General features: G+C 35.2%; 1 protein-coding gene across 1 annotated transcript in view; it reads right to left on the minus strand.

Annotated features, from left to right (window-relative positions):
* RELN (reelin) overlaps positions 1-14,752 on the minus strand; it is a 553,128-nt gene that overhangs the window by 218,293 nt on the left and 320,083 nt on the right. Inside the window, exon 11 of the mRNA XM_006053468.4 lies at positions 9,034-9,179. Within this exon, the coding sequence (XP_006053530.3) occupies positions 9,034-9,179 (146 nt within the window). The remainder of the gene's footprint in view (positions 1-9,033; positions 9,180-14,752) is intronic.

Here is a 14,752-nt window from a genome sequence, read left to right on the forward strand (position 1 = left end):
TGTGAAAAGGATCCTAAGCTAGAGGTAACATAATTCTTCTGGGTAGGATAGAGGCAAGAATTTGTAGAAAATAGCAAGAAGACGCTCCAACTGTTCTGAAGAGTTTTAAATAGTTTTAAGACCAATTTTTAATAAAAGCATCAACCGACATGGAAGGGGCTATAATGGAGATTGTTCTTGTTGGCCTATATGCAGTTTAGGTTTTCAAGGATATATGTAACATTCTTTGGGATTATCTCCCCAGAAGGGGAAGCCAATATAAATTTGTTTTATTAAGTTTATATTGCCTTTTTCTTGGTTTTATTCCAGTGAATAGCACTGAAATTTAAGAAAGACATTTTGAAATTTAAAAGACAGTTGCAGGTATGACCCACTTTTCTAAGCAATGACATTAAAAAAATATAACTAATACTTTGTATTTTGGTCTTTTTATAGTAAATTCCTGATCAGAGACTAAGTTACGGCTGACCTGAGGAAAACATTTTCTGTGCTCAATTTTTTTCTGTAATCTTTGATGAGATGTTTTAAAATGTATTTCTTGAAAGAGTTTCTTCAGAACAAATTTATAAAGCAAATCTCTAAATAGGGCGTGGGTGGTAGCAGAATGGGAGTCTTAGGACTGGAGGTTGGAAGGAACAGGGAATAGTCAGTTCAGCAGCTGAGACACTACTCTCTCTGTTTGCCCTCCGGCATCCCTTCTATGTCTTGCTAGTGCTTTGGAATTCTGGGTATTTCATCTATTTTCTGATAGCTATATTCTCATTATTGGAAAACTGGAAGACAAGAACAATTAATATTTGACTATATTTCTAATATTTTATATGTGTATTTCAACATGGTCATAAAAATATTATATAGATGGTTTTGAATTTTGCCTTTTTTCATTTACATTAATAATATATACTTTCCCCAGATTATTATTAACTCTTTAAAAATGGGTTACATAATATTTTATTATATATGCCAAACTAGTCATTATTTTGTTGTCATACTTCAAAATACATCACTAAATAATTATACTATTTATCATAATTTATGGGGCTGAGGAATTAAATTCTCAATTTTCTAATGCTCCTTAGATGTGTTCTATTAATAGATAACCCTGAGCTACGTTTCTTGGCGTATCAGAGTTCTGCTTTTCCTTCATATAAACTCCTAGATATTCAGGAGTGCCTTGTGGTCAGTGTGGAGCAGGTGAACTACTGAAGAAAGACTATGGAGAACAAAGACATGCTGAAGAAGTGAGCATCTGAACACTTCATTGCCAGCAGCCTCTTCTAACACCGCTACAGAAAAATCCTATCGTGGTCTAATGTTGTTCCAAGCTGTGAGGAATTAAGATTCTGATTTCATTCTCTTTTTTCTGTGACTTCAGTAAAGAAAGTCCTTTTTGAAGAGGAAGACAGTTGCTGTATTCTGGATGCTCACATGGACAGCTAGTTTGGAGCGGGAAGAGGTTATTGAAGCATGGCATTGCCAAAAGTGAAGATAAAAATGTGCTGCAAATTAAACAAGGAATTCCAGAACAATTTTGGCACACCTAATCATATGAACTTATTTTTTATTATTTGAAAATTTACTGTTTATGTTTTAAAATAGAAAAACAATTTGCTTAAATAGAAAGCAATGTTAGAACCCACATCAAAAGCAAACATGAACAAATAAGAAGTCTTAACAGCTTGAAACAAGTTTACTCTGATCCATTTTAGCAATTCCATGGTTTCAAAATATATCCAATTATCATTTTAACTAATATTGTCTTTCTTAAAATGACCTCCCATTAGTTTAGATAATCTCATTTAGGTTTTATTGGACTATTTAATTTTGTTTGTGTTTCTTTATATCTTATTAGTTTCTGTGAGTATAATTTTTCTTTGAGTACCACTTTGGTCATATCCTATTACCAACAGTAATCACAGTTGGAACAGCAACCAATTTTTAATTTTTTTTTGATTGCTTGTTATGTGTCATGCACTGTGCAAAGTGCTCTTCATATATTATTGAATAAAATATTCCTTTTTAGTCCTTTTATTGCTTAAGTCTGAATTCTATTTTATATGGTTTGAATATCTGATATTAATATGCCTCCTTGCTTTTTTTGTTGCACTTATCTGGTATATTAGTTTTTCTTTATTGATTTTCAACTTCTTATATTATTCTAGTTTAAGTCTTTCATAAATAGCAAATATATAGCTGCTTTTTTTAAAACTTACTATGAAAATCTCACTTAATAAATGAACATAACTCATTCAAGTTTATTGTGCACTGATATATTTAGATTGAAAAAGCAAAAGTGTTAATTGCTCAGTCGTGTCTGACTCTTGGTGATCTCATGGACTGTAGCCCACCAGGCTCCCCTGTCCATAGAATTCTCACTCAAAGTAAGACTACTAGAGTGGGTAGCCATTCTCCTCTCCAGGGGATCTTAGATTGGTTCATGCCAAACTGTTTTCTGTTTTCTATTTACTCTGTTTTTTGTTTATTTTTCTGTCACTTTCCTGGCATTTGTGGACTAAGTTCTTTTTATTCTGTTAAGCTAATGCTTTAGAAGTTATGTAGCCTATATATAGCTAACATAATTTCTTTAACACATCTATTTACCCTTAAAGCTTTCTACTAACATTAAGAGTTACCCAAGACCTATATTCTCACTCCAGGCAAGTAAAGAACGTTGGCAGTATTTTAATTCCTTTTTCTCTTCTTGTCAGTTTCCCTTTGTACCTTTCATATTGAGGTCATCTGGGCTTTAACTACAAACTTTGATTTAAATATTTTAATAATCAATTTTTTTTCAGTCTGAACTACAAGCTTTCCTTTTTTCCTTGCTCACTACTCTTTCTTGACTCTATCATATTTCTCTTGGATTAACTTCTATGGGTACATCTTCCAGTAATTCTTTCAGAGAGTGTTCAGGAGTAGTAAACTTTCTGAACCTTTGTGTCTGCAAAGCTTTTTATTTTTCTCCAATACTTGAATCATATTTGTCTGGAGGAGAATGTTAAGTTCCAAATAATCCTCTCTCAGAACATGAAGATAATGGCTTCATTTTTTAAAACTTATGCTTTGTGTTACCAAGGAAAGCACAATGAAACTCATCTAAAGATTTAAGATTTTCACTTTCAACTGTGTTCTAAAGTTTCTCCCTTATGGTCTAGGACCGGGTATTTTCCCATCCATCTTGCTAAACATTTTCATTCATAGGAACTATGTCTCTTTTTTCTTCTAAGTTTTGGGAACCTTTCCTCTATTTTTTTTTTTTTAATATTTCATTCCACATATTCCCTCTGGCCCTTCCTCCTTTAGGAATTCCTATTATTTCTAATGTTAGAAATGCTATTCTTCCCCCTATACTTTACAGTATAGTATATACACTATACAATAATCCTAAGTTTTGGAAACACTTCAAAACTCAAATTTCCAGCTCACTAATTTGTTCTTTACCTATGCCTATGCTCATATTCAGGGGAAAAATCCACTAAATTTGTTTCAACAATCATATATCTTCATTTTTCACATCTCTATTTTTTCTTCATAAAACTGTTTTAACAAATACAGTATGCTTTCTTATCTCTTTGAGGACATTAACTATAATAATAAAATCTCCATTTGTTTACTCTGATACTTCTATTTTCTCAGTTCTTAGCTGTCTAGTTTGATTAATTATTCTTATGCAGTGGATTTTCCTCAGATTTGATGATTCCAGATCATTTGCTAAGATTTGTATCCACTATTCACCCTTAGTTTTGGTGTAAAAAATGTCCATCAATGAGAGCCAATGTGCTCTTGGGTGGGGAGTACCATGGGGATCCTTGAGGTTTCCAGTCACCTGGCATTGCCCTGCTTCTCCATTCCAAGTGTTCACATTCACTGCTTGTTCCTAAGCGGAGAACTGCCCGCACAGAAGTTGAATGCAGTGAGAGACTCACCTACTTGGCAATCTCCACGGCAGGACGTCAGAGCCCCATCTGATTCCTGTGTTCATTCAGTACCTATACCTTTTTTAGTGCCTCATTAAATATGTATTTTAAGTTATTGGTTTCTCCTTTAATCAGATCAGTTTTTTTTTTCTCATTTTTTGTAACACTTCCTAATTCCTGGCTTAATTAGGGCACACTTTTTTCTTTCAGAGTGTCATTACAGATTCATTTGCTCATTTTCTATAACTTCCAAGGATTTGGGGCAGTTGTGGAAGACTAGAGTATGCTCTCTTGATTCAATAGTCTGATATTCAATTACTCAGCCATAAAAAAAAAAGAAATGCCATTTGCAGTAATATGGATGGACCTGGATCTAGAGATTATTATACTAAGTGAAGTAAGTCAGACAGAGAAAGACAAGTATCATATGATATTCTTTACATGTATAATATGGGCTTCCCTGGTGGCTCAGAGGTTAAAGCATCTGCCTGCAATGTGGGAGACCCGGGTTCAACCCCTGCATCAGGAAGATCCCCTGGAGAAGGAAATGGCAACCCGCTCCAGTATTCTTGCCTGAAGAATCCCATGGATGGAGGAGCCTGGTGGGCTACAGTTCACGGGGTCACAAAGAGTCGGACACGACTGACACATGTATAATATAAAAAAGTGATACAAATGAACTTATTTACAAAACAGAAATAGACTCACAGACATAGATAACAAACCCATGATTACCAAAGAAGAAAGGCAGGAAGGGATAAATCAGGAGTTTGAGATTAGCAGATACAAACTATTATATATAGAATAAACAGTGAGGTCCCACTGTATAGTACAGGGAACTATATTCAATATCTTATAATAATCCTATAATGGAAAAGAATCTGAAAAAAGAATATATATACATATATATCATATATATAGAACATATATATGATATATCTATCTATGTATGTATATATCTGAATCATGTTGCTATATACGTGAACCTAACACAACACTGTAAATTAATTACACTTCAAAACACAGCTTAACATTCATTACATTGTGGAGGTTCTCTAATATGAATACTTCAGTGAAAGCAATAAAACAGGTATTTTGAAAAGTTCTCTGAGTAGTTAAAAACATGTATGACAAGTATACAAATTCCATATTCTAGCAATGTGTTTCTCTACAAAGTCCCCTCCCACCTGAAGACAGCTTCGGCTAGGTGAGATACTGTAGTTGCTAATTAAATGATGTGTTTATAAGGCTAAGCCAAAGTTCACAAAGGCTCACATAAATTATCAGTTTATCTATTAAAGTTTCTATCTTGCTGAAGTAACAGATGGATCTTCTCTAGGAAAAAGAAAATAAACTTTAAAATCCCACTTAAAATAAACCTATCTACATACAGCTTTGTGATGTGAAAGGCAAACAATTTTTGCATCTTTGTGATCTGAGATCAAATAGTTTCATTCAAATGGTAAGGAAACAGGAATATTTGGAAACTGGATTCCAAAAAAAGTCATAATGACTGTGGATACTTTTTCTTGCCTGAATTCATGTGAAATGTTTTGAAGATATTATTAGAGAGGACTGCATATTCTTTTTTCTCTTTCATAATTCTTATGGGAGAAAAAACATAATTAAAAGAGATGAAAATATTATATCCATATTAATAATTTATTTTTTTGTGTGTTAAAAAAAAGTGACCTCAAAGTGTCAGAATTCAATCAATTCAATTGGTCACTCTTGAATACTGTGGGAATTTAACACCTATGTTTTATGTCTGTTTCAGCAGTGAGCTTATGATGATAAATTGTCTGTGTGGGTGGTGATGGTTGAGGGGAAGAATGAGACAAATATTCAGTAAATCTGGCTCAAAAAACACATCAAGAATTTCACTACCAAGATCCTAATCTGTTTTTCTTTGTCAGTTCTTACCCTAGGTAAAAATGCTTCACATTAATTTGATTGTGACAGGATATCTTCACTGGAGTTTTGATTAAGAATTAACTACAACAGCATTCTCTCCTAGATCAATAAAGCAGCATTTGGGAGTGAGTAGGTATGGAGAAGGTATACACACATATACACATTCACATACAACATTACAGATTAAATCAGCAATTTATCACCATCCCAAAACAAAGAAAGTACTAGATTCTCTCATTATCCTTTTATATCTTTTTTTTTATAATATAAGGGCAACATGGATAACTGGTTCACCAGATAAGGGTATAAATGAAGTAGTTCTGAGAGAGGGCAGTGTGGTCTGATATCCTAGGGGAAAAGCTGCAACAAAGCTAAGGTGTGGTTGCTAGAATAATTAAGCTGCTTTCAGAATTTAGGTGAGTTAATTGTGTTCCAATTACAGTGACACAGGTGCTTTTGTCAAGCACATTATTCTATGTTATTGGAACAGAAATATGCTGACAATGTCATGGCTTGAAAGTACCAGCCTCTTAACTGTGACCAAAACCTGATATATCTTAGCACTGAGAATTGGCCAAAGAAACCATGTGAGTCACTAAGTGAATGGAATTTGGTCTGATATTCCTGTGTCTGTGTTGACTTTAGCTCTTTTTTCAAGCATAAATACTTTTATTTCTTTTGGTTTGCTTTGGGAGATGAAAGTTTTCTTTTAACCACAAATTCTCATATCATTAGTGCTCTGAGATAACAAAATGTCTGATCTGTTCACTGGAATATGTTTTTGCCAGTTATTTTTCTGGATTAGTACATTAATTTTCTAAAGTATGTTTCGTTTCTTTTAATATAAAATCTGTTCCTTTCTAAGCTTAATTCCTAAAGGGTTTTTCCGTGTGTTTGAACTAAGTCTCCACTAATGTTAGTACTGGAGAGCTGTGTGGACCATTAGTCGATATAGTAAAGCATTCTTTTGTTCTTCTATAGACGACTTTTAATAATAAAAGAGGACATTCTGGGAGAGGAAATATGTGGATATAAAGGCCATAGGTAAAAATAAATTTTATCTCTTCCCCAAAGAATAAGAGGACATTAGAACTTTGAGGAAAGAGATACATAGCCAACTAGCTAGCCAGTTAACTAAACAGGAAAGGGTTTGCATGTCAGCATGTTACCACTGGAGACTTGTGTTTTTCTCTCTGCTTTAGTAGGAAGGAGGCTGGGTATCTGGATATCACTGGGACATCACCTGAGTTCCCAGGGGTATAGGTCTCATTGAAAAAGAATAACCTGTCACTGCTGCATGGATAGTACAAACTTGGAGAGTTGAAGGAGTGGAGGTCAATGAGTCTTTGGTGCTTGAAAATTTGGGACCCTCTCATAGGCAGTAAGTTCCATTGTCAGGAAAGGGATCTGAATTGGTCTTTTATAGAAAGAGCTGATATGCTGGTGATGGGTCTTTTATCTCCAGAAAGTGGGTAAAGAAGACTTGGGTGCATGGTCAAAGTTCTAGATCCCATCATGGTCTATGAGGGGAGTAGAATGAGCCCTGTTTGTGTAAGGAAAGCAGCCAGCCTCCTGGGGAGATCCTGGACACAAGAAAGATAAACAATGGTTGCTGGTCCCTCAAGTAGACACCAGAGCCATACTGGACTGGAACTTCAAGCGTGACAAAAACCTCGGAAGAGAAGGACTTTGTGGACTTAAGGGTCTGAGCATTACTGCTAGGCTTGGAGAGGTCAATGGTACCCCCTGGGGGGGGGGTTGTCCCTCAAGGCTAGTCCCTCAGTTTTCTTCAGAGGCTTCTCACAGGCTAGATTTCCCTGAGGCAGGAAGAGCAGGGCTGCGTGTACTAGTAGAAATCTCGCTTGCAACAGTGAGAGATCCTGATGTGGCAGCAGAAAGTCAAGCAGCACAGCTCAGGCTGCCAGTCAGATTTCCCTCTTATCGGGTCCAAATGCAGTTTCTGGGCAATGCATAGGAAGTGGGGAACCCAAGAAGTCCATGGTGGCCCTCTGGTCCCTCAGGCACTTAGGTCCCATCCAGTTTTGATTGAATTTGTTGAGATCAGAGATATGTAAATACCTCAAATGTTGTATTCTTGAAAAGTTTCTGATAGTTAACAGTTAAGTCATTGCTATTTCATAATCATTATGAAACTATATTTTATGTTAATTTCATTCACCTTCATCATGGTTTCAGAAAACATGCACTAAACAGTAAGAACCTGGTTACAAGTGCATATTATTGAAAAAAAGAAAGAAAAAGGCCAGGTGAGAACCAGAAAATTTCTAGAATTCCAACACACACTTATCTTATGAATTTTGATTCTCTGAAGCTGTTAATTTTTCTCAATTTGCACTTCTGAAAGTACCATTCAATTAACAGAAATATCTTAGGGACACTGGACCCAGAAGAAGGCACACAGTTCAGAAAAGCAAGAAAATACTACCACCAAACCATCTTCATTGTTTCAATGTCAGGCTCGTCTCCTTCCTTTAAAAATCTCTAAATGGTCGTCCCAGTGCACCAGCCCCAAGCATCCAGTATCGTGCATCGAACCTGGACTGGCAACTCATTTCATACATGATATTTTACATGTTTCAATGCCATTCTCCCAAATCTTCCCACCCTCTCCCTCTCCCACAGAGTCCATAAGACTGTTCTATACATCAGTGTCTCTTCTGCTGTCTCGTACACAGGGTTATTGTTACCATCTTTCTAAATTCCATATATATAAAAAAAAAAAATCTCTAAATGGTAAATTTTACCCCCCAAACAACTAATTTGTTATAGATCAAAACCATATTCCACTAAAAATCAGTAACAGCATCTATATAAATCTCAGATCCCGGGGAGACAACTGAAAGTCTCAATATAAAAGTAGTGGAAAGATTTTATATGCTATACACATTGCAAAAAACAAAAACAAAACTTTTCCTGGTAAAAGCTGCATAAACAAAGATGAGAAGTAAGTATTCAACTGAAGTTTAAAGATATTTGCAATCACAAATTTTTAGTATGCATAAAATAATTGACTGCTTAATAAAGAATGTTTAAGATAAGTGTACCCCTTTGGCTTGTCCATGATATGACTCTCCAGTATTGACTTAAGTATGCTTTTGCTAGTTAACAATATGCATTTAAAATATATCCAGTGGAATAAATGTAAGTGCTATACACAGCATGGGAGATAACAATTACTTACCCTGTAGGCTGGCTCTCAAATTCTTCTGACCACTGCTCTTGAATATCCTCTGTAGAAAGATCTACATCCCGGGTGGTGGCAAAATTGAACTCACTGCCTTCGTTTCCATGGAAATAAATGGAGTTCCCATCTGACTGACAGCTATGCTGTAGATAAAAAGAGAGCGTGGGGTGTCCATTGAATTGGTTTTGTGGCTGTATCTGTCTTATTCATGTATAATTAGAGTTTTTAGAAAAGTCACTATATTATTCCCTCTATGATGGATTCTGAAATCAAAAGAGCTTGTTACCTCTTTTTCTTTTTTTTGGTCTTATTTAATTCAGTTACAATTTTTTTCTAACTTATTAAGTTATCACAAAAAGAGAGTCAAGAGACCATTTGAGCTTTGCCACCTCAGCCTTCAGTGTGAAACAAGAATATTTTAATTGAAATAATTTCCCATCTTTACCACAGTCCTTGTTGTAGGAATTAAGTGTGATAATGACTTGTCATATATTTTCAATACTGTGGTTATGGACTTAAATCACACTGACCTTTTCAATATTCCATATATTTCTGGCTTGCCATTCAAACCTTTCACAATTTGTCTCTAAATGGGATATGAGCAGAATAGCTTGCTAATCAAAACATGGAATACAGAAAAGGTCAAAGTAATCCGTGATATGATGGTATACTCTCAGCCAGCTTTTGAGCAAAAGTTTCTGACCAGATCTAGGAAGTACATGATGTCCCCGATGAGCCTGTAAACAACAAACTTTGTCATTCTCTAGAAGACCCTCAGGCTTACAGAAAAATAAATAAATTTAAATTAAAAAAAAATAAAATACACATCATCACAAAAAAAGAAAAATAATTTCTTGTGATGCTTTTTTTTAATATACTTTTTTTCCAGCTTCAAGTGAAGAATCAAAGGCAAGATCCAACTATAGAGCTGGGTAAACTGAGTACTTAGCTTTTAAAAATATGATAAGTTTTTGCATTCATCATTTTCTGGTAATGTCACACATAGAGACATGCCAATAAATAAAAGATCAAACATTCTTTCAAGTTTTATATACTCTTAAAATAAAATAGAAATGAAGAAAAATAATTGGTGAGAGGATTTCAGTTAGATCCTGTGACTGTTGGTTCTGTAGGGCAAGGATCATATTCCTATATTCCATAATGCTTGGCATATGGCAGTAATTAAAAAATATTTGTTGAATAATTTAATAAATGAATAAATTATGATATGGTTATGTCTTTCAGGTAATTAACTAATTTTTATGGAAAACTCACAAGTTAGGAAGCATCAGGAAGTCAGTGGAGGGAAGAGGTTTATAATTGATTATAATAATAATCTAATCTTTGCTCTAAAAAGATTGTAGCCAAGTTGAGATGTATCAAAGGCAGTATATGGAAAGTGCTAATGAGTGAAAGGTAGCAGTCAGTCACTGTGTCCAGGGCAGGTCTAAATAAGCAGGCTTCATGGAAGAGCAGGTCTTCAATTGGCTTTAAAGGATGGATAAAAATCCAAGTTGGATGACAAATATGAATGAATGACAGGTGATAAGTAGGCATAATTTTGAGAATTAGATTGGAGCCTGACTGTAGAGGATCTTAAATGATATTCTGAGATCACTGCTATATTCCATCAGTGGTGATGTTCTAAAACAGAGCAGTAGTATGTGCAAAGAATTATTTTACGACAATTAAACTGATTGTGGCAGATAAAATCAATGGGGAGGGAAATCAGACTACTACAATGAAAGAGTAAAAAAGCTTCCAGAAGTTTCCAGAGTTTCAGGAGAGTTGGAGCATATGATTTTGGGGGAGTCATTTCATAGCACTAAGACATAAGGCATACACACTGTGCTTATCATCAGCTTGAAAGTGAAAGTGTTAGTTGATCAGTTCTATCTGATTCTTTGCAATCCCCTGGACTATAGCCCACAGGTTCCTCTGTCCATGGAATTCTCCAGGCAAGAAGTGGGTAGCCATTCCCTTCTCCAGGGGATCTTCCTAATTCAGGGATCAAACCCAGGTCTCCCATATTGCAGGTATATTTTTTACCATCTGAGCCACCAGGGACGCCCCCAGGTTAGATAATGCTATACTGTGTGGCAGGCTTCATCTGCTTGAAGATCTTCACACCACAATGAGTACACATTATTCATGGATGCTACACTGTGCTCCTTATATGCAATCCTTAATCCACACACATTGATCAAAACTAGGATTTAGTTTATTTAACAGTAAAATGAAACTGTCAAGTAATGACAAACCCAAAGATCCTCGACTAGTATGTACTCTATAAAGATAATGGAATGCCAACTAGAATAACAAAGATTACCTTCCTAATAATAAAGCCACCAAGCTCTAAAGAGTGGTTTTTACAATTATCTTCTCATTCTGGAATCCTGAGCAACTGCAGTTCAGTTCAGCTCAGTCACTTATTTGTGTCCGACTCATTGTGGTCTATATTCATTTGGAATTAATATGATTTTTACTCTGGTGCAAATGATATTAGGTCATTGTCCAAGTAAGAGGCAACCATGAAACATCTATACACAAGAAAATGGAATAATCTCATGTTACAATTTAGAAGAATATATTTGTGTAATGAAAAGAGTGATTTGCTTAATATAAAATCTTGGTCACTTCTGACTAAACGCCAATTTAATTATTTCCATTTTGATTCTGTTTACCTCAGAACTGTTTGCTAATATTTGAAGACTCTGTGTTACACATAATTATGCTTTGCTACACTTTCAAGATTTATTTATTAACACTTTTGATGCATCATTTTAATTTAGTTGCTGCTGCTGCTGCTACTAAGTTGCTTCAGTCCTGTCCGACTCTGTGCAACCCCACAGATGGCAGCCCACCAGGCTCCCCCGTTCCTGGGATTCTCCAGGCAAGAACACTGGAGAGGGTTGCCATTTCCTTCTCCAATGCATGAAAGTGAAAAGTGAAAGGAAAGTCGCTCAGTCGTGTCCGATTCTTAGCGACCCCATGGATCACAGCCTATCAGGCTCCTCCATCCATGGGATTTTCCAGGCAAGAGTACTGGAGTGGGGTGCCACTGCCTTCTCCTAATTTAGTTGAGATGGAAATTTTATGTAAAGAAACATCATTATGAAACTGAATACCATATTGTTAAACTCATTTCACAAACTTAAAATAAGTAGGTATTTTTAAAAAATAGAGGTATATTTTAAAGGATCTTTTTGTTAGTTATTTGGCTGTTACCAAACACATTTGGTGGTTTAGTAGACCATTTGTGCTAATATAACTGTCATAAATTAGCTATCAAAAATATATTTTTTATATTTCTTAATTTTGTATCTCTGTGAGATTATGGGTATTCACTAAACTCACTGTGATGATCATTTCATGAGGTATGTAGTCAAATAATTATGCTGTACACCTTAAACTTCTATAATGTTATATATCAATACCTCAATAAAGCTGGAAGAAAAAACTAGCTGTCCATATACCTTTATACCCTGTATGGGTAGAGGTGCTTGAACATCCCCCTTGAACCCAATTCAATTAATTGCGCTGAGGAGATTAAGGTTATTTAAAAAAAAAAAAAAAAACCAAATACTAGAAATTAAAGCATTCTTGACACGGAATGAAAACTCAGTTACTGTCCACCCTCAAGGAGTTTGGGGATCAGAATCAGAAGGCATGTTCTGTGTTGATGTTTAAAGAACAAAATTCTGTAAAGCAGTTATCCTTCAATTAAAAAATCAATAAATTAAAAAAAAGAAGGCATGTTCTGATGCATTATCTCTACTGAATGGCTACATGGTTCTGCACAACTCATTTAACCCATCTAGGCCTCAGTTTCTTAGGCTGTAGACTGGGGCCACTAATGTCTATATCCTAGAGACACTGTAAGAAGCACAAATTATATTATATGTGGAAGTGGTTTTTTGGAAATCTCTAAGTGCTACAAAATAATTATTATTTTATTTCTGAATATGCTATTTTCCAAAAATAAGCTATTATATTCCCTTAGCAGTATATACCCATAGCACTAGGTTATAGAGAAATAGAACATTTAAATCTATTTTGAACTGTGTTTCTCACTGTAAGGCATTAAAATTCTTCAGAACAACTTAAAACCTGTAATAAAATGTAAAAGAATACACTGCACAATACAACATGGTAAAATATTACAATCATTCATTAATTTTCAGAATATACTGAATCATGAATTAGAACTTTAAAGCTCTCCAAATGTTGGCAGATTACGAAACGTTTCCCTTAGGAAAACTTAATGATGCAAGGAATCTGCTGCCACTTTTCTTACAGATGAACTTTCATTGTATAACATACATGTGTTTATGTTAAAAATCCAAACAAAATGTGAATTTAAAGAATGAAAAGAATTTTAGCAAATTACTCAGTGATTTTAATACCCAGTTGTTTTTGCTTTACATCTATTCAAATTCATGTCATTTACATGCAATGACAATTAAAATCTAAACAACTTCATAAAAGTTATATTTCTAACTCTGTGAGATATATGAGCTCTTGATACAATAAAAACAAGAATACTTTGGAATTTAGGACAATTTTATATTGCGTATGGTAAAAATATAGCAGGTTTTCTTGAACAAATGATTACAAATAACATGTGACTTTCTGAGTCTCAACTTTTGAATAATTTATGGTGAATATCAAATAATTAAGAATTTATTTTGAGTAAAATAAAGATATAAATTATGCAGATGGTTCTATATATTTCTTTCTATCCTTGCTGCTGCTGCTGCTAAGTCACTTCAGTCGTGTCCAACTCTGTGCGACCCCATAGACGGCAGCCCACCAGGCTCGCCCGTCCCTGGGATTCTCCAGGCAAGAACACTGGAGTGGGTTGCCATTACCTTCTCCAATGCATGAAAGCGAAAAGTGAAAGTGAAGTTGCTCAGTCGTGTCTGACTCTTCATGACGCCATGGACTGCAGCCCACCAGGCTCCTCCATCCATGGGATTTTCCAGGCAAGAGTACTGGAGTGGGTTGCCATTGCTTTCTATCCTTAGCCCTCCTAATTATATAATGACATTAAATATTACTTTTACTTCATTATTTTAGCATTGACCAATGACACATACTTTATACTTCTAAGTACTAGGAAAGCTCCAATTTTTAAAAATCCCTAATATATCATCCTTATTTGTTTCCATCTATCAATCAAAAATATTTCTCTACTTTGCTGTTACATGGATTTCCTTTACTTGAAAAGCAGAACACACTGTAACTAAGTGACATGGATTTGCCATTCAGAAAAACATCAACAGGAAACATCAGTGCAAATTCCTCAATATAACAAGTCTTTGGCCACAATTCAGGATAGCATTTTCCTAAGGTTGCTCTCTATACTCTGCTGAAAATGTTAATGATTTCACCTCTGTACTTGTAAAAAAAGTACTTGCAATCACCTCCACCATAGTTTAATTAGGGTTTCATCAAAGATGAACACTGAGGCACCTCTTAATATTATCTCCCTGGGGTCTAATGGCCCTGATGATTCTTTCAGGTATCTGTAGCCTTACAATTTATTTTTGACGATATTCTTTTAGTTGGAGTGAGTATACTGGGCATTTGGGCAATGCCAGCTTGCAGAGAGCTGGTGGCAGATGGAATGAAATCTGCCTGGTGTGCCTTCCCCTCCACATGAGCAGAGAGCCATCCATTTCCTCCATTAAGGAGTTGTCACTCAGCCCACCCA

This window comes from Bubalus bubalis, chromosome 8, assembly GCF_019923935.1.
Source record: "Bubalus bubalis isolate 160015118507 breed Murrah chromosome 8, NDDB_SH_1, whole genome shotgun sequence".
NCBI classification, from domain to species: Eukaryota; Metazoa; Chordata; class Mammalia; order Artiodactyla; family Bovidae; genus Bubalus; species Bubalus bubalis.